Source organism: Porites lutea, chromosome 6 (assembly GCF_958299795.1).
Source record: "Porites lutea chromosome 6, jaPorLute2.1, whole genome shotgun sequence".
Classification (NCBI taxonomy): domain Eukaryota; kingdom Metazoa; phylum Cnidaria; class Anthozoa; order Scleractinia; family Poritidae; genus Porites; species Porites lutea.
Window position 1 is genome coordinate 33,041,255 of NC_133206.1, and position 20,358 is coordinate 33,061,612.

Genomic DNA, 20,358 nt, shown 5'->3' on the forward strand with positions numbered 1-20,358 from the left:
GGCGTAGACCGTACAAAAGATGATGCTTTAAATAAAATAAAATATGGACGATGTCCCTTCAAGGCCACCCCACTAACACTATTAGAAATATTACATCTTGTAAATATCTTCATGGCTAAGTTAGTTTTAGTTTTAATGTAAACATCTGGTAGAGAAGAACATGACTACATAACTCTTGAAGACACATGGACATTAGATTGCTGTAAAATAAACGAAAGTGGGGCCGAAATAGATTCTATTACTCTATTTTTAGCAAGAGGAACACTTTGAATCCCCCTCTTCGGCCGGATATTACGTCTTCATACTTTTTTTAGAGGACGGTTTAAAAATATCCTGTAGTCTACGAATAATTTTATTATCATTTTTACCTTTTTTGACATTCCCAGGTGATGTATTTTTATTTACACTATCCCCCATTTCTCTCTGATATTTTATTTATTTATAATCCTCAAGACCTCTCTGATACCACTATTGCTGATTCACAAGTGGCGTCATCAAAATCAGTTCTTCGGAGTTCTTACTTTTATGAGGGATTAAACAAGCGAAAAAATATATACTTTTACAGTTTTTTTGGTCGAAAGCTGTCATACAGGTTACAAAAATGACTTATCTTTTAAAATTCTGCTATTAATTTCACGCCGCCTGGCGCTTCTGGCCGCCATATTAGTTTCCTCAGAAAGCCACCAGCATGGCGTCTCCAAACGAAGCACCAGAGATTTGCGTTCAACATTCATCTGAGTATGTAATATAGCAAAAATCGCAAAGGCCTGAATTGTGGCTAGGCATTTAGCTTATCAGTTTATCCTGAATAAATGCTATTATTTATCATTATTGCTATTAACTCTAATAAAGGGAGGAACCGCGATTCGAAAACAACTCCAATTTTGTCGCCGAACTCATTTTGACATAGATGCATCATCTAGTTGACCTTTACTGAACCAAGGTGATGCGCACGCACATTATGGCGTAATTCAAAATGGCGCCGAAAATGTAGACGTACGATGAAAACAGTTGCTTTCACCTCTCAGTACAGAAGAATTAAATACCACAGGAGTCCCAAGATTAGGTATTGCGTTCTCCTAACGTCTAACACAATTACAAGCAACAAGCATTTCGTGTAAAATTGAAATCTAGCTGAAAGTTTGATCAAGGCTGTTATTATTGAACTAATTGCTGGTGGTTGTTGTTATTATTATTATTATTACAACTATTATCATTATTATTATTAATAATTTAAATATTATTATTGTTATGATTATCTTCATTATTATTGTTGTTATTCTTTTTACTACTCTTTAATCTTACGCACACGCCTCCTTAGATGAAAATAGTGATCAATTTAGGTTTCTGGGAAACTGCCCACCTACCCCTCCCCTACGCTAACATTAACACTTACTTCTCACTTAGGGAAAAAGGTTGGCTTAGGGGAGGGGTAGGTGGGCAGTTTCCCAGAAACCTAAAATGATCGGAAAATAGTAATAGAAGGGCGGATTTACTACCAAAACATGCCTTGGTTACTCAGCTAGTGACAGTGAGGATGGTACCGGGGGAGGGGGGGGGGGGGGGGGGCGAAAGGTGTTAGTGAAAGAAAATACAAACTTGAAGCAGCGAGCGAGTGAAAATTTTGCGATATTAATGCTGAAACATTTTGTTTCATAAGATATTACATGGATTGGGAAAACGTGACTTGCAAAATGCATAGTCATTCAAAGTAGCCTTTTTCATTATTCAAAGTCATTCAAAGTAGCTTTTTTTTATTATCTCTGAACATTTCACACAAACACAATTGACAGAAATTGCTCGATGACGTACACGCTTAATAAAGCTGCTTACGGACCTGTTAACTCACTGACATTTGATTAAAATTTTGACCGCTTGTCGGAACTCTCTCCTATAAAAGGAGTAAATAAAGGGATTCGTCGACGATTGAAACAAGAGAGAAGTAACCGACAATTTCCGAAGAAGTAGCGTTACTAGATCAGGACGATCGAACAAGTAAAACAGATAGTAGAATGCTCGTGGGAGCCAACAAACTACAAAAGTTAAAACCACTAGTGCACAAGAAAGGGTCCCTTTTCGTATCTGAAGATAGTGTAAGCGATATTTCCGTCTCCACCAATATCTGTAGATTTTTCCGTATGAAGTTGCTACTTTTAGCCTCTGTCGTCTAATGGCGGTGAAAATTGCGGCATTGATGGCGATGACGATAAGAATTGGGACAAAAACAAAAATAAAAAGTAGACAGTACGAATAAATTCTGTTCCATTCCTCCACTACATCGCTAGGTTGTGAGTGTGACCATATGTTTCGGATTAAGGCAAGACAAACTGGTGTAATCCAGACCGCCAGCAAAATCAGGCGAAATTTCCTCAGCGACATTTTCGTTTGATATTTAAGCGGCTGGAAAATAGCCATGTATCGATCATAAGAGATGGCGAGAAGATTGAAAGTTGAGTTCAAGAAGCAGATGTCTTTACCACCTTCAAAGAGCCAGCAAAGTTTGCTCAAAGAGTATACACAACCTGTACAGAATGCAGCATACCCAGGGGTTACTAAGACTGCCATTAGAGCATCGCAAATAGCCAGACTTAACAGAAATAGATTCATGTAGCTCCGTCTGAGGTTTTCAAAGCGAAGAAATGCAGCACAAGTCAGGAAATTTCCGATAACTATGATTGTTCCAATGGCTCCGTTTATGAACCAGAAAAGAAAATCCAGTTCTCTGCTACAGTTTTTATCGATGATACGACCTCCAAGGCTCTGAAACGTGGGCAAACTTAGAAAACCAAGTGGCATCAAAGAGGAATTATTCGCAAAACCTTCAGACATCGCTGAGATTGCAAGTACCGAGGGCTGATTCGATCGTACTTCACTAAGAAATGGCGAACAGCTACTGAGATCTATCAGCCGGTGGAAGTTAATTAAGTTTGTACGTTTAAGATCAATTAGCCAGAGTTTTCATTCAAGGAAAACCGGGCTGCCAAATTAAAACATTAAGGGACGCTGGCATAATTTATAGAAGCTGCTTTCAGTTGCTTATAGAGACGGCAAAGCAAATAACAGACGCATTAAGAATGAAAGATAAATTTGGTGGTAAAATAATATGGTTTTGTTGAAAAAACTTCCGTTGTTTTGTTACCAGCTGTAAGCAAGAACCCGAGCTCCATTTTAAACATGTTGTTTGACTACAAACCAAAACAAAGTGAAAAGAACAAAAAACAATACCACGTAAATAGCTCTCTACAACGAAACCATCCAGTCAACAACTACTGGGCGGTAGTGTTTATTCGGCATTTGGCCGGTACAGCTGACCAGAAGGTCATAACATCAAGCGCCTTTTAACCGCTTCACCGTCCAATCCAGGACACTCTTATATTACCTTAGCAAGATCACGCGTTCTAGAGTTCACGTGAGGTTGTAGAATACTGCTTACTCCCATAAGCGACTGCTTCCCATAAGCGACCGCCTATCCAAAAACACCAAAATTTTCCCAGTCAAAGCCTTACAAATGGTACCTCTAGTAAACGACCACCTCCTGTAAGCGACCGCGACCATTTTGGGGCCTAACGGTTAATGATTTTCCATTTTTTTTAACCTCTTGGAAGGAGCCACTTGATGCCTTCTCTGATCTCTATATTCGCTGTGCGCACTATGCTACTTAGAATATACGAAGAACTTTAGTCACAACATGGAACTACACATGTCGTAACTTAGACATTGCAAGCAATAAATTATATTCCATAAAGTAGATGTGCCTAGACCTCTTCTCGGAAAATGCCCCCTGTGGTTCGATTCTTGTAAACGACCACCTCCCGTAAGCGACCACTCACTCTTTGCATTTTGGGTGATCGCCTATGGAAGGTTCGACTGTACTTCATTAATTTTCACAACCTTTTGTCTTGATAGAGAGGAGAAGTCGTTACGTCACGTTGTCATGGTAGCAAAATTTTTGGATGACAACAAACCGAAAATTCACTTAAAAAGTAAATTCGTACTTTTTCAAACCTCATCGATCTTATTCAATTTCATTTAATTTGTCGAATGTTGGCGACATTTTCTGGATTGAATTCGAAAGGACCGTATCTGAGTTTAGAAAAAGAAAAAACAAGCTTTTTGGGTCTAGTTCACCTACTCCATAAAGCGGGCGCGTGGAAATAGGAAGTTTCATGTCGTAGTCGTGCAAGGATGGCTAAAATATATGCAAAAAAGTTGTTGTTTTACTAATATAAACTTACTGCTCTTTTTGCCGTTTTCCGTCTTTGTTGCCTAAGCTCCCTTTTGTTGTGATCCAAAAGTTTTGCTACCATGGTAACTTAACGTCACACTTCTCACTATTGTCGTCACTGGTTAAAAACACGTTCAATGCAAACCTGTGATGTAAAGGAAAAGCGAACACGAATACCAAGGATAAAGAACAGCCAAAGCCTTAGGGTTTCGCCTATTTTTTTAAGAACTGTGCTTGCTTTCTTTTCTGCTTGCGTGCCCATCTAACGGAGAGCTTTTGGAAAGGAAATCTCGCCTACACCCGTGCCACCGAATGTTTTTCAGTTACAAGAATGGCCAGGTTAGAGCTATTTCAGTTAAAGCCCATTTCGATGCACCTACTGATCCAATCTTTAAAAATATTGGTATTTTAAAATTTCATGGTTTACAATCACTAAATTGGCTTTGTGTCGAACTCTTATCAAACACTTTTCTTTTCTTTCTCTCTTTTTTTTATCAAGGACCTAAATTTTACAACACCTTAAACACCGATATCGCCAACGCGTCCTCTGCTGTCGCCATTATTTAATTTCACCTTGTAAAATTATAGATCGTTTTCACTGTCACCCAACGAACAAATAATTTGGAAACCGTCCAGTGGAAGAAGCCAAGAAAATGAAATGTTATAAAAGACTAATTTATAAACCATTTTGGTGCACCAATATGGCCGCCGGAAATCAACAAAAACATCTGGAATTCACTTTTTCTATAGCTCTTTTTTTTCACTCGAGAACTAGAATACGTGCGCATAAACATATCTTCTAAAACTTGAAATGGTTATAATGCTGAAAATTAAGAAAAGAGACTTTTTTTCAACGAGAAAGCATTTCTATTTTGGTGTCACGCACAGTGAAAACCTGGAAGTTCAAATTGCTCCATTTTCGAAATGAAACATGCTTCGGGAATGGAAACTTGTACAAAGATTTATTTTTTGTTTATCTTCAACGTAGTACAAATAAGAATCCGTAAAACCTAGCTATTTTGACTTTACAATTTGATGACGTCACTCACATCTATAGCTGAGAAGGCCCACCTAACGTAAACTACACAGATTCCCCTAGGCCTTCTCGCTATTCTTTTCTTCATTATTTCTTTTGTAGTGTGTGGCAAAATAAAATGAAATAAAAATTCTGCCCAGAAGGTTTCGATTTCAATCAAGTTTCCGTTTTCATTTAAGACCCGCTGGCTTGATGGGGAAGTCACTGGACCATCCTCGTGCCGAATAAAAGCTATGACAACTTATAGAGAGTTTTCACATGACGTCACGGCGGCCATGTTGTTGTTTCGAACCAGTGTGGGAGAATGTGTGGGAGTTAAAATCTTTACTTATGCAAACGCTTTCTTTTGTTCCTATAAATTTGCATAGGCGCTGGCTACGTGTGTGAAAACACACTTGTAAAAAGAACCTAAAGCCGAGCTCAAAAGGTTCTCAAGCGCGAAGCACGAGCGGGAGATTTTTTTGATGTTTTCTGCGATATTCTAGTGAACTTGTCAGATACATTGCACGTTGTGGCAGTTCATCCCCTGAAGCAAGCTGATTCAAAGAGAAGCTCTAAATGTTTGAAACAAGGGTTCTATTTACAAGGGTAGCTACAATCCAAAATTGATGTAAACTAATAAATCTCAAAATAGTCTGAAATGCCAGCCGTCTTCACTCCCTAACCCCTGGGGGAGGGGGGTGGAAAGTTCCTTCCCCGCGCCCCCCAGGGGTTAGGGCGTGAAGACGGCCGACATTTCAGATTACCCTTCCGAAGGTAACAACATCCCTGACAGTAGCGAACAAAGAACAAATTTACAATCATAATTATCAATAACCTACAGGAGTATTAGTTTAAAAGGAGTTATCTATTGATCAAGATATATCAGTATAAAGCGTTTTCACACGACGTCATGGAAACTGCGGCCTCGTTTGTGTTCCAAAATAATCTCGTGGGAGTTGAACGCTTCTCAGCTGGCTTCTCTTATGCAGTGGTGTAGCGTTAGATTTTGAATGTGTACGCACGGGAAAAGTTAAGGCGCCGAGGGCGATTCTAAATTTATGGACTCGGAAATGCCATTTTTCTGCGTTTTCTGCGAGAAATTTTCAGTGAATAAATACAAAGAAAAATGCAGTACTTAGTTGTTTATTTTAGCCATCTCTATTGTTATCCGTAAGGTACACTGGGGACTGGTGAGGCTGACACTGTGAGGTGGCAGGGAAGGGAATATTTTTTGTTTTTCAAACCACCATAATGTTTCTTGCCGTCCGTTTATAGAATGATAAAAGGAGAAAGGAAATACTAACACAGACACCAATATCATACTAAAAATTTATCAGTCATCGTGAGTTAATGATAAAAATGCTTACAGGAACAACAACAATAATAATAATAGTGATAATAATAATAATAATAATAATAATAATAATAATAATAATAATAATAATAGTGATAATAATGGCGGCAACACGCTCAAAGACGTACTCTGATTCAAAACGTGGAAATTTTGAGGAAGACGATGTCCAAATGCCCCGTAAACTAGTGAAATAGGTCAGACAGAATGCAACCTAAGTACCCTAACACCTTATATCTATATTTTCCTCTAAACACACTTATATACTTAAATAAACGACTTTTTTCGTTATTTCTTAAATGCCGCCTAGTATTTAAATTGCCCGTGGGGGGAAATCTCTATTCCTCATTAGCTCGGCTTCTCGGAGATTTCCCCGCCACAGTCACTCCTCCCAAGTGACGTACAAATTTTAAATTTAATGTAATTAACCTATTTATTAACGTTTTTATTCTGCTTGTAATTCAACGTGTGTGGCAAAATAATAAATAAATAAAATAATATTGATAATAATCCACCTACAAACTGATTGGCATGACTATTCCATCAGATAGAAACCTCGCACTGAAGGAAATCGAAAAGAAAAGCAAGTGCAAAGACCTAGAACTAGAAATATAGAGAATGTGGCAGAAGAAAACCGAAGTGATCCCTGTGGTTGGTGGTGGTCTTGTTACAGTAAAGAAGGGTTGGTAGAAAACATCGAGAAAGAATCAAAGATATACTGTGATAGAGACCCAAAAGATCTGCATGCTGGGATCTGCACGAATCCTCAGGAAGGTGCTTAGTGTATGAACAGTATGGTTGACTTGAGTGACTGATGCTCCAGGTGCATGGTTTGCGCCCGGCTGATGCACAAAAAGAACACCAGCAAAGACTGTGACAGAAGAGATAATATCAATAATAATAATAATATTAAATCCAGATAAAAAAATTCCAGATCAGATAATAACAATAAATCCAGATTTCAGCAGTACGCAAGGGCGAATGTGCGTATATGGGCGCCACGCCCCTGTTATGTAAACGCTTTATTTTGTTGCAATAAATTTGCGTAGGTGCTGGCCTCGTGAGTAAGACGCTCTTTAAGCCATTCAAATAAAGCGCATATGCTGATAAAATAGAGCAAAATGAATAAAAAATCATATAAAATTCACGTATTCATAATTTGAGAGGCAATTCTGAATGCAATGGGAAGAAGAGGCTGTTTTTAGATCCACAGTTTGCTGGATCGAAAAAGGCGAGAAACCAAAGAGATCCTTTTCAATTTTCATACAGAAAATTAATTTATAAATTATTCATTATTATTTATTATTATTATTATTATTAAAGAATTAATTAACTTATTTTAAGCTTAAAACTAAATGTAGAAAAAAAATAGCAAACGTTAACCCAATTAACAAGACTTACTCACGTCCAGAATTTCTACAAGTCAGCAAACACGGTTCCATGACAACAAAACTATTGGAAACTTGACTTTTCTATTGGCGTGCTGCTTACCACGCTTCAATCTTTGGAGAATAATTTATTTCCGGGGGAGGAAGGCTTAACCAAAAAATTTATGAAATTTTCGTTTACTCAATTGGCGACCAAGGAAAGTCCTCCAAGGTTTTGCCTTGAGCCCCTTGCTTTTCGCACTAGCGGTGGTTGAAATTTTAGCATCATGAGACGGGACAGGCCTTGCTATGTTATAAACCTCCCCGGAAACAAAGAATCTAAGATTTCTAATCTGCGGACGACACAACTTTAATTGTCAACGATGTCAATTCTTTATCAATTTCAATTATTCAGTTTTGAAGGATTGAGATTGAGATTTATGTAATAAATGGGTATTCTTTAACCCCCCTTTGATCACCCTATCAGCTAAAACATGTCATGGAGTCATTTACCACTTTTACTGCTTCGGCCATCGTTGATCACATTATTTTATACTACTTTCCACAACAACACTTTGCAAAATGGCTAGGTATGACTTGCAATTGCTTTTGAGGTACAGAAATAGCATTTGGAATAAAGAAACAGAAATAAAATATCGTTCATGCACACGTTACCCGTGAGTTTTACAGGTTCTTACACAGAGGATGAGCCAAATTTTCCTTGGGAAAATAATCTTATTTTACAGAAAAGTGTGGTTGGCGTAGACAAGGCAATGAATTTCGCGTGAATTTGAAGGACTTTTCAAGACCTAATAAAGAAATCAAGTACTTTTTAAGGACCTTAACTGAATTCAAGGACTTTTCAAGACGACTAGTAAAATTCAAGACCTTTTCAAGATTGTACGAACCATGGCATATGCATTTCTGCCAAACATTTGTTATTATGGATGCTTTTGGTTGACTTTGTTTAACGTGACACAACTAGTGAGCCTGGGTTACCTGTGCTTTAACGAGCGTTTATGTGAGAAAAAAAACTGACCGCCCGGCCAAAGCCAAGAGCTGATAACAGCGCTCACAAGTTCTCTGATTGCCTTGTCTTGACCAAGTTGACCGGCCGGCTTGGCAAGGCAAAGCGTTTATATGGAGAAACGTTGGCCCAACTAGGAGTCATCCTTCTGGCCAGACTTGTCCCCAGTCGCTATTTAAGTGTTTTTCGGGGTGAGAGAAGATTGGGGATTAGGTTGAGGCGCGCGCGGGGTCTCATGGGAAGAGACCCCGCGCGCGCCTCAACCTAATCCCCAATCTTCTCGCACCCCCAAAACACATAAATAGCGACTGGGAACGAGTCTGCCTTCTGGCCGAGTCAACTTATTGTCTCTCACTGAAGTAAACGGTTCGCCACGTTTTCCAAGTAAGTGTAACAACAGTTAACTCGCCCAGGGTAGCTTTGGTAGACCCTTCTACAGGGGACAAGTTTTCTCCATATAGAGCCATTTCGAGAAAGGTTGTCTGAAAAAATGTGCACGCAACAATCCCGAAAGGTGATGTGGGATAAGATCAATACACTGTTTGTGACATCGTAGCCGTTGATTCTGCTCTTGTTGCTTTCCTTTAGCACTCCCAAACATACGTCAATGGGGCCTCTCGTGCCATTCTTTCAAATTTCTTTGAAGCGCAGTGAACTTTTTTCCACCCACAATACCTTTTGGGAGTGTCGCGTGCACTTTTTGCGAGAACCTTTCTCGAAATAGCTGTAAACGGCGCCTGATTCCAGGGTTCGATGTTAAAGTTGTCATTTTTAATGTTAGAGTTTTTCCCTTATGATTATAAATACTACCTACCATACACTCCTAATTTACTAGACTGTTTAAAAGTTAACTAAATAGATTCTACGTGCTTGAAAACTGTGATTGCGAAATTGTCGGCGCCATTTGCTAACATAATTTTGCTCGGACTCGAAGGTTTTCAACGCAAAAAGCTCACTAAATTGAGAAACATGAAAAGATAATAATATTAACTTACTATTTACCTTGTCCCTGTTTCCAATTTTATGAAAAGAAAGCTCACTAACGAACTAAACAACTCGAATGTTTTATCGTGGTGAGTCACAAACCTCAATACGATAATAGAAAACAAATTTCCAGTTTCCCTACAAACGAAAAGTTAATAATAGTGGAGCTTTATATTCTATCACTAACTTCAGTCTTTATATTAGTTTTTTACATTCTTTTATATTCGCTCTTTATATTCTCGGCCCGGGAGAGTGTCATAAAATGTTCGCAGATTTTTTGTTTCACTTGATGGCGCATTAATCTTGGATAAAGACTCCATGTAAGCTTTGATGAAATGAGTCTTTCCAAAGCGCTCCTTTAATAGATCAACTGCCTTTTTATAATTTTCTTTAGTCAGTGGCAGTCCAGAGATAGTGTGCGCAGCGCCTCCTGTAAGCATTTCGTTTAGATAATTCATTTTCTTCACATCACCCAGTTGAAGATTTTTACCGATAGCTACGCTAGCGCTAAAGCTGTCCCGGAATGTAAGCCATTCAAGGGGGTATCCTCCAAAGGATTTTATGTTTAGCTTGGGTAAATTTACATGCATTCTTGCGGTTGGTGTTTGTTTTGAATCACTATATTGGAATTGGCTAACCGGTATATCTTGTTTGGAGGTGTGCGATTTTGAATTGCTAATATGATATATTGTCTTGAAAAGATAAGGCTGATTCCGTGTCTGTTTGGATTTCTTCGTCTGTCTCCAATGACATCGCAATTTTTGTATCCATCCGTGTTATTTCTATACCTCTTCGTGTAAGTCTGTCCACCAGTGCTTCCAATTTTGTTTGGTCTGGGGTCTCTGATATTATCAGTTTTTCGGCCCTTTTAAAAATGTTGTGAACAGTGTCCTTTGTACGCGGCCCGGATTGACTTCATTTTCCTAATTTCTTCAGTCATTGTACTGAATTCTAGTCTCGGCACCAATGTTACAACTATTGTAACGACCGATCATCTGATTCAACACACTGCTCTTTATTGTTGTAGAACTTCAGAATACATCTTGCGCGTATTATGACGTAGTTAATTACATAATTTATAACAACTCGCAAGGAATACCACCGAAAAGTTTTTGAGTTGTTGGAACTTTTAGGCACGAGGTTTTACTTAAAAGGACTTCTTGATCTTAAAATTGGCTTCATTCACACCTTCCAAGGAACCTAGCCTGGGTAATTAATTCTCTCAAAATTGTTATAACGCTTCCGCGATGCCGAATCCGAAACGTAAATAGACGGAAATAAAGGTGGTTTATTTTAACATCACAAAAAAATTCGCAAGTGTTGCTTGAAATGTAAATAATAAAGCTATTGCAGTGTAAACAAACGAAAAATTCCCAAAAGTTATTGGGAAACTGATTCCCAATAGGAATATACGTCATAAAAATGTAGATGTCAATCTCTTTTGAGGTTGTCAGAAGGGCTAATCCAGAGGTTTTCTCTACACAGAAGTAAGATATTGTACATAAACTGAGTTCGGAATCAATGAAGAAGTTCTCCTCGCCGTTTAACGAACAAAACACCACATCCGATTTCTTAGCATAAGTAGAGCCTTTTTACACCAAAGTGTTAGAAAAACTGAAATTAGTCTTTTTGTCAAAACTGTTCAGGTAATCCTTTTAATTAACCTTCTTGCCGCTTGACGGAAGTCGTTTCTAAAAAAGGAGTAGATGATCGGGTTGACAGAGGACTGGCAGAAAATGAAGAACAAAGATAGTTTCCTTAGCAGAGGACTAGCTAAATCGCTTCGACCGAAAAGGCTGCAAAAGTTGAAGAAAGCTCTTGGAAGCCAGGAAATAATAAATATTAAAACAATCAAAACGCAAGACATGGTTCCCTTTCTCCTCCGACTTATATTCCTGCGATTTCGCTCCCGTATACTTTTACTCACAGAATTCGTCTCGGAAATAGTAACGCGGTTTCCTTCCGAGAGCCCTCTCTCCGATGCATTCGTTAAAGTTAAAGATTCCACCATATCTGCATGAATCCGACTTCTGTGGCTTCTTATGGCTCTCATAAGCTTTATATTGACTAAGAATAATATTGGGATTGGTGAAAATGTAAATAATACTGATAATACTGCATTATACACTGTTTCATAGCGTTTCACCGCAGTCTCATCCATTGAATGTTGCCACGCATTTCTTACGGACGAAACAACAAGTGGTATAAACCAGACGAAAATGAGAATGGTAAAAACCTTACGTCTGGTCATCGTCGAGGCGTAATGCAAGGGTCTTAGTACGGCCGAATGTCGGTCGTATGTAATGGCGAGTAAGTTGAGCACTGTTGCGGGAAAGGCAATGTCCCGAGCGCCACCGAAAAACCAGCAATATTCGCTTAACTTGTAAGAGCAACCACTGCAAAACGCGGCAAACCCCGGGACTACTAACAACGCCATGGACATATCAGCAAAACTCAGACTCGTCAGATAGATATTCATGTAGTTATCCATCATGTGTGATGTGGACAAAAACACAGCTACGGTGAAACTATTACCGAGTAGGATGGCCAATCCAATCACACCATTTAAGATCCAAAAGATGAAATCCAGCTCGTAATAACAGGCGTTTTGGCTTTCATAGGAATGTTCTAGAAATCGGATAGGAACGTCGGGTAAAAGCGAAAAATTTTCTGGAGATACTTCGGACGACGAATTATTCATTTGTGTTTTTTTTTAGATGACGGCGTTCGGCGATTTTTGCAGTCCTTGTACTACCAACGTGTTATTTCAGCCTACAGAACCTCGGTTCCTTTTTGAGCGATCACATCAGCGTCGAAGCGCTCTAACCCACGTCCAACAAGACGCAAAGTTTATAAATCTGAGAAAATATTGCCCACAAGTGGCGCGAGGATTTGAGTGACACAAAGTGATATTCCAGAAATCAAATCCAGGACGCCTCTCTCTCTGATTATTATCTTCTTGACTGTACAGTAAGTGTGATGCTACAAAATTATTGCTCTCGAGCAGATGCCCCTTTGTTAATAAACCTATGCGCAGCTGCTCTTTTTGTCTAAGGGGCTTCGGCCAACGTCAAAGGCAGGACATTGTTAAGTCTCAGATGCTACAGCTGGTAAACAAACAGGCAACGATGACAAGACTTTGAAGTCGCGTATTTTTGCTTTAGCTTGGAGTTTTAACTGAGTTCGACCCAAAGTTAATTCAAAAACCAAAGATAAATTTCAATTAAATACAGTATTTGCCGAAGGAAAGGATGTTTGTTTTGTGCAAACAAAAAGATATGCTCTGATCGTCAAAGTATATTCTCGTCTGGTGAAGCCAGAATTCTAATACCTTCACCGAGCACGAGTCAAATGGATTTTTTCCTATCAGTGAAATAGGACATAAATATTATTTGAAAACATCAAGATCGTATTTGTCTAAAAATCCGGTTGAAAATACAGCACCTAATTAACAGTGAGAAGTCTTCCTTTCGAGGTTCGTTCACGACCAGGCTATCAGCCGTTTGAAAATGTCGCTTTGGCTTTGGGGCAAAAGGATACAGTCAATTTTGGTGATCTTATTTCCATGTTTTAAAGGTGTCAAAATGCTCGCACGTATACAAGTATATTAGTTAAAAAGATTTAGGATGGACAAAACGAACGCGTTCTAAAATAAGTGGATTGAATAACGTCAGTTATGCATTAGCACTAGATAAGTTATGGGCGGGAGATCCGTATGGGTGTTAACAATGGCGAGCAAAAGGCAAGCCATCGTAGCCTGCAGTGCAGGCGTTTTCTTCGGGTGCGCGAAAATGAGAAACACCCTCAAATGATACACTGCAAAACAGTCGGTTTTTTTCCTCAAAAGCAGTAAAGAAATCGGTAAAGCGTGGCGTAAGAGTCCTACGCGCGCAAAGCGCTCGTAGGGCGTGTGAAGCAAGAGAAAAAAAAACCGTCTCTCTTAGCGTCTCTCCCCAGTCTCACTCTATGTTTTCAGCCTCGTTCCAGACCTTTTGTTTAACTGCTCACGCGTACTTGAATACGCAAAAATACGGACTGTTTTGCAGCAGACTGGTTTTGCAGTCTACCTAATTGACCACTCCAGAAAATACCATAACATACCATAACGCTCTTTGTTTGTCACCCTAATATTTTGCGTAAGCATTGTCTTCTGTTTCTCTTGGGTGTTAAAATGGCCCCAAAAGAAACTGAAAACAATGCAAAATTTTGGGGTGACAAACAAAGAGCATTATGGTATGTTATGGTATTTTCTGGAGTGGTCAATTAGTCGCGCTTGGCCGCTGTTCCGGAAATGTGTAGCCAACCAATCAACACCGAAGAACTATTGCACCGGAATCTCCCTTCGCTTCTGATAAAATAAAAATAAACACATCTGTAGTGCACATTGCAAGCCGCTAGTTGTTTACAGGAAGGAGAGTGATGTCGTCTGATTCGAGTGTCAGTGATTATTGTAGGTTATGTGCGATTTCGTTTAAAGTTAAACTTGGAAGCAATCTTGGAAAGCAAGGCCATTCTTCTTCAGAAAATCAGTTCAGGCCATCAAAACGAAAGGAGTGCTTTAGGGTTTTGTCAGCCGAAATTTGTAAAGAAGTTGGATTGCCGTTTGTTCATTCCATGCAGTATCATATATCGAGCTTAGGCTACCTGTGATACAACATTGCAGGAAAACATCTCATTCACAGACTAGGAGAAAATAACTACGTTATCCAGATCCTGAGACACTTTGAACAAACATAAAGAACCTAAAAGCCTTATTGAGCCACAATAAAGAGCTTTACGCTTCGAAAGAGGTCAAACAAAATGCTCTTGCATAAGAGGGCAAATCACTGCTGAAATCATGCCGACCAGAAATTCAAAAACCACAGAAAATCAATAAGCGTGTCATGACCTCTCAGTGTGAAACAAGCGGCTAAAAAGTGGTGCACTGCAAGAAAATCTTGTCCTGACGCCAGTGTAGAAATCGCTTTGTCTTTCTCATTGCGTAATAAACGCGACATTCCCTGCTGCTCCAATTCCAAAAGACTTGTTTCGTTTCTGCGTCCGCCATTTCTGAATTCAGAATTCCCGCAGTTGCGTGAAAACGAAAACGGAATAAACAATATAGACTTACAGTTGATTGACAGGCATCAATCCACTTCCCCTAAGCCACACCAATCAGGGCTCCGTTTGCCAGCGTACGGAGTTTCCCAAAAGAATAATGATATCGGGCAGGCGTATTTTTTCTCCCCTCCTCCTCCCCCCTTTCCTTCTTTCGCCCTTCACCTACCCTAAGGGTTACTATTTTCACTCTCCCTAATCTTCCTCCGTCATGACATCAAAGATGGCGGTTACAACAGTACGAACATAAACAAGCAGCTTTCGCCCGCCCAAAATACGCCTGCACTGCAGGCAAGTGTAAACGCCGTACAGATCGCAAATAATGTTTGTAATTGTGAGATGAAGCAAACCTTATCTGTATCAAAAACGCGAGTATTTACTGTCTAAACACACAGCAAGTTACTCATTACTGATTGGTGAGTTGACCCACTAGACAACCACCATTGATCTGGATGCATACCAGTGCCGGATCTAGACCTTGAAATAAGGCGGAAGGGGGGGGGGGGGGGGGGGGGGGTGGAAATCCAGACCCAGAGATAAGGAGGCGGGGTCCGGTCTCCGAAAAATTTTTGTCGGCTTTTCGGGCCTCAGTTTAATCTAAAAATAAAGAGGGGGGCGCCTCCCCCCGGGACCCTCTCCTGGATCCGCCACTGCATACCTAATATGAATTAACTATCCGTTTCTTCACTATATTAATCAAAATAGCAACAAACGGAAAAAAAACTCTAGTTCACCCCAAAAGAGGCCGCCAAATACAAATACAAATTAGACCTTCACAACGTCCCATCTTAACGCGATGAGGCGACAGTATTGTATGCAAAGAAAATCAAGACGGCTAAATATCAGGGCCAGCGACAAATGTAAACCACATGGGAAGAATAGCCCTTAACAAAAAAAATACGTAAGACAATAATCTGATGGCCCAAAATTCACTGAACTCAAGTAGTATACTGTATACCTCCACAAAATCCAAAAGAAATCACTACTTGGAACTTTCTCTGTTGAATGTGCCAAGAAAAAGATGATACTAATGAGTGATTGCAGTACATTAGCCCAAAAGGAGAAAGAACGGAGTGTACTAGAGCCCTTCAAGGGATTGTACGTCTCCGAAAGGGGGTACAATACAGCAGTAAGTGGTATGAACCTTCCCCATGGACCATCAATTTGAGACATGTGGAGTGCTTTAGGTAGAATAGAAGTAGGAAGAGAGAGTTGAGAAATACCGTAGATGTAAGCAGATTTGGCTTTTGAAATCAATACCTTGGGGTATTTTAAGACATTCGTATCTTTTCTACCTATTTTCGATGCTCTGATTACATGCGCAGGGACCACAAATCTCTCTTCCTTCTGGATTAGCTGTGTAGGATGAATTCAGTAACCCCAGTGGCAGTCGGACCATTAGAACAACAGATTACTTTGAGCGGCCCGGATCTAGACTACGAGTAGTCTCCATTTTTCCTCAGGGATAGTAGAGCGAGCGTAACGAGAGCGCGCGTGAAAATCACACCACGCAAGAAAGTCGAGACGCGGCGGCGGGGAGACAGAAAAATGAGGGACTACAGACAAAGATGTCTGTAGTCCCTCATTTTTGTCTCTGTCTCCCTGCCTCAGCAAGGCATATGGAGGTGAATAATGTGAGTAATCAAAAGCAAAGTAGTGCCTCTGAAAAAATTTCTATGTTTTTTTTTGAAAAGTCGCATCACAGTATTTCATCCAAGGCGAAGTTCTATACTTAGAACTGCATTTCACGTGGCTTACTGTGGAAGTGAGCAGGGTTATGTTCCCATTGAACAGCAATTTCTGAACTAGAAATGTGACATTTTTTAACGGTGCCGATTGTTGGGGAACCCAAACTCTGGAATAATGGGGCAAAATAGATTCTAACTGCGAGGCATTTTGTATTAACTCCGCAGGACGTTTGGCAGAGGCTACTGAGGCAGAAAGGTTTCCAAGACTTTTATTTGAAACAATAATAACCAGCACTGATGACAATTTAGTAAGGGATGCTGCTATTAACCAATCACTAACATATATACAGATAATCGGGGTGGAAAAGGAAACCCAAGCAATGCATGAAAAGGTGGTGACCGGTTATAGATTAGATTGCCAACTTCGTATCGAAGAGGATGATTTTAAGGGCTGACAATTTTACTCATGTGTAGCATCCTATGGTGAATTTGGCAAATTCTTGTGTTTTTTATTGGGGTTGTTATTGTTATGCTTTTAGGGAATTTTTTTTTGTTTGTTTTTTTTCTTTTTACTATTTTTCATTTGATTTCCTCTATTTTCAGCAAGAACCATACTCTTACTACCATAATGAGTGGCAAATGTAAGCTTAATGTTCCTTTTTAATATCTCTCCTCACATTTTAAAGTTAATGTCAATTGAACTCCAAGCCTTTTAAGCAGGTACAAACTATAAAACTTAAACGTTGCTTGGAGGTCAATTAATATTAAGATAAAAGAATAAATATCAATAACTGAGACTGAAGCCGCTGATTAGCCAGTAAGAATAAGCGATTACTTAACAGCACTATTAATACTCTCCATTTTTCTTCGAATCATACCTTTTCAAGTTATCCCATAAGTAATTTTATGTTTGCTGTAATGTCGATCTAATGGGTTTTTTACTCCCACGTTGTTCACTCCATGGGCACACATCAGTTCACATATCCCCCCGGGGTTTCTTTACTAAATGTCAATGTTAACTAAGTACGTGACGATAATATCACTCATTATTCCATGATAAGACCGTTTAAACTTAATATATAGCCTATAAAGTCTTTTTACCTCGATTCTATTTCTAATTACATATAACCATTTTTTGTTCGCACAACCGCCGATAATCCTATTACACCCAGTCATAACTTATTTTCAGCTGATACCGATTTTTAATCAACCATCTGGCTCAGGTTTGTAACTTCAAACATTTTAGGGGCTTCTTTCTTCGGGCCAAAGTTAACGGTTTTCGTCACTAAATGCAAAGCTCACTCAATATTTTCACATCACAATCAAGTTTTCCCTACGGTTTTCTCCGGGCGGATGTCATCAGTTATCGATACAGTACCTCTGTAATAATTATTATCATTCACTCGTCCATGCTTCTTTGAAGATATGCTTATTAGCACAAAAGTGTATTTTAAATTGAAATATCCTGTTAATAGGATCAACTCGATTATGTTCAAAACATCCTCGAAGGAAGAAATTTACAAAATACAAAAATTATCCTGGGTGTCTTCACAAACAAGTGCGCTGTTCAAGTTTCATTTATTTTTTATTTTTATATTGAAATAGTATACAAAGATATCTTGGATATAAAACTTCATGACATTTATTCTCCTTTTCTGTGTAGTTTTGTCAGTTTTCACAAAAAACAGCAAAATATTTCGTTTTCCTTCACTTTAATTAGTTGATAAAGCGAATTTTAATTTAAACTTGGCCTAGTCATAATAACGTCGGTCATAAACAGGATATTCTACATGCACGACGTTATTCATTAAATATCAAAACCGTTAATACGGTGATTAACCACATAAAAAAATCACTCAACGCCAGAGTTCGATAATTCTTTTCCATTGCGGAACAAATTTATTTTAAAGTATAAAATTGTGATAAAATCGCGTACTACATTTCAAAATAAAAAAAATTCGCACTGACTTTGCATTTGCGCTAAATTTTTATCTCAGACAGTTGGGCTAAATGCACTGAATTTATAATCAATGCTGGTTCTAAACTTGAGTTTTGTACACTAGCATTATCGTCATTCTTATTAAACTTCAAGGAAATCCTAAGTTTCGATGGAACCGTTCGTAGAAGAAGTCTCTTAGCCGCTTGACGAAAGTCTTTTCGGTAAAAAGAATACAACAAGGGGTTAATAGACGACTGAAAAAAAAGGAATACCAGCGAAATTTTTTCTAGAAGTTTGAGCCCTTTGCGGTGGTTAATGCCAACTAGTAATATGAAATTCAGCAAAGACCGAGGAAACCAGCTAACAAGAAATACCAAGACCACGATCAAGCATGATATGGTCTTCGCGCGGTTTTCTTTCGGTCTAATATCTTCCACAGCAGCTCGCGCTCTATGGGATGCAACTCGTCCAAGCTGTTTCTTGATGGCCTTCATAATAGAAACGTTTGCAATTACTAGAACAGCCATTGGAACGATAATCAAACATATCACCAATGCTACGTCAAAGACGGATTCGCTTTGGGAACCGTCCCTGAGAAAATCCACATCTGCAGCGTTCAGAACAGGTTTTATAAAGGAAAATGGCAAAGGCAACAACCATGCCATGGTTAAAATTCTCACAACGGTTTGCGCAGTCATTTTACTGTAATACCGAAGGGGCTGATTAACTGCCAGGTATCTGTCATAGGTGATGGAAAGTACGCTAAAGATAGACGCTAGCCAAATGTAGTCCTTTACTCCGTCTAGGATTTGACAAGTTTGCTCCATATTCAAAACGTTAAAAACGTACTCTTTTGAGCAGCTTGTACAGAACACGCAATGTCCAGGGATTATCAACAGGGCAGCTAAGACATCGGCCACTCCGAGGCTCACCAGAAAGATGTTCATATAGCAGTTGCGAAACTGAGAGGTGTTTAAAAAGACAGTACAACAGAATATGTTTCCAATGAACATGGCGAAGCCAAGAACGATGTACACCACTAAAAATGCGTCATCCAGAATTTTACTGCATAGATACACAGTAGGGGTATCCTCGTGTTGAGAAGACGAGTTTCCTTTCTCAAAACTCATGATTTGCGATAAGTAGCACTGACTAAAACGTTGTACCAAATATGACTAACTTTTCTTTCTTCAACTTGCAAGGAAAACACAAGCCTTGTTAAGTTGAGTCTTAGAGTGATAGGGAAAACTCTGGAGCAGGTGACATCGACGTACAATGTTATATTTGTTTCTAAAAGAATACTAACTGATAATAAATAGATAGTCATTAATACATTAACACAACAATTCATATAACAGCCAATGACTTGAGGCAAAGTCAAAATTTGCATTCGGCTCAGTATCGTATTGTTTGACTCAAACATGTGATTTAATAACAAAGTTAGCTGACGTTAAAGATAAGGATTCGTGTAAATGAAGATCAGATTTCGCCTACAGCAGCCATCAACAATTTACGCTTATCTATTACAAAAACTAAAAACTCATAATCTTCTTTTGAGTATATTCCGTGTACGACTGTTAACTAAAGGCATATATTGCCGTGAGCCATGCAAAAAAAAAAGAATATTGTGTAAAAAAAGACATCCAAACTGAACCCTTTTGT

At 39.0% G+C, this 20,358-nt stretch overlaps 2 protein-coding genes across 2 annotated transcripts; both read right to left on the reverse strand.

Annotated features, from left to right (window-relative positions):
- Positions 1-1,803: 1,803 nt before the first annotated feature.
- LOC140941281 (D(1) dopamine receptor-like) lies at positions 1,804-3,048 on the reverse strand. The gene has a single exon (XM_073390264.1). It carries the CDS (start codon positions 2,827-2,829, stop codon positions 1,846-1,848), a length of 984 nt encoding a protein of 327 aa, XP_073246365.1. The 5' UTR covers positions 2,830-3,048; the 3' UTR covers positions 1,804-1,845.
- Positions 3,049-10,411: 7,363 nt separating this feature from the next.
- Positions 10,412-12,577, reverse strand: LOC140941284 (probable G-protein coupled receptor No18). Its single transcript, XM_073390267.1, has one exon. The coding sequence runs from the start codon at positions 12,464-12,466 to the stop codon at positions 11,615-11,617; it is 852 nt and encodes a 283-aa protein (XP_073246368.1). The 5' UTR covers positions 12,467-12,577; the 3' UTR covers positions 10,412-11,614.
- Positions 12,578-20,358: the final 7,781 nt, after the last annotated feature.

Coding starts and splice junctions, on each gene's coding strand:
- LOC140941281 (XM_073390264.1), bottom strand. CDS start 2,829: ATGTCTGAAGGTTTTGCGAATAATTCCTCTTTGATGCCACTTGGTTTT.
- LOC140941284 (XM_073390267.1), bottom strand. CDS start 12,466: ATGATGGATAACTACATGAATATCTATCTGACGAGTCTGAGTTTTGCT.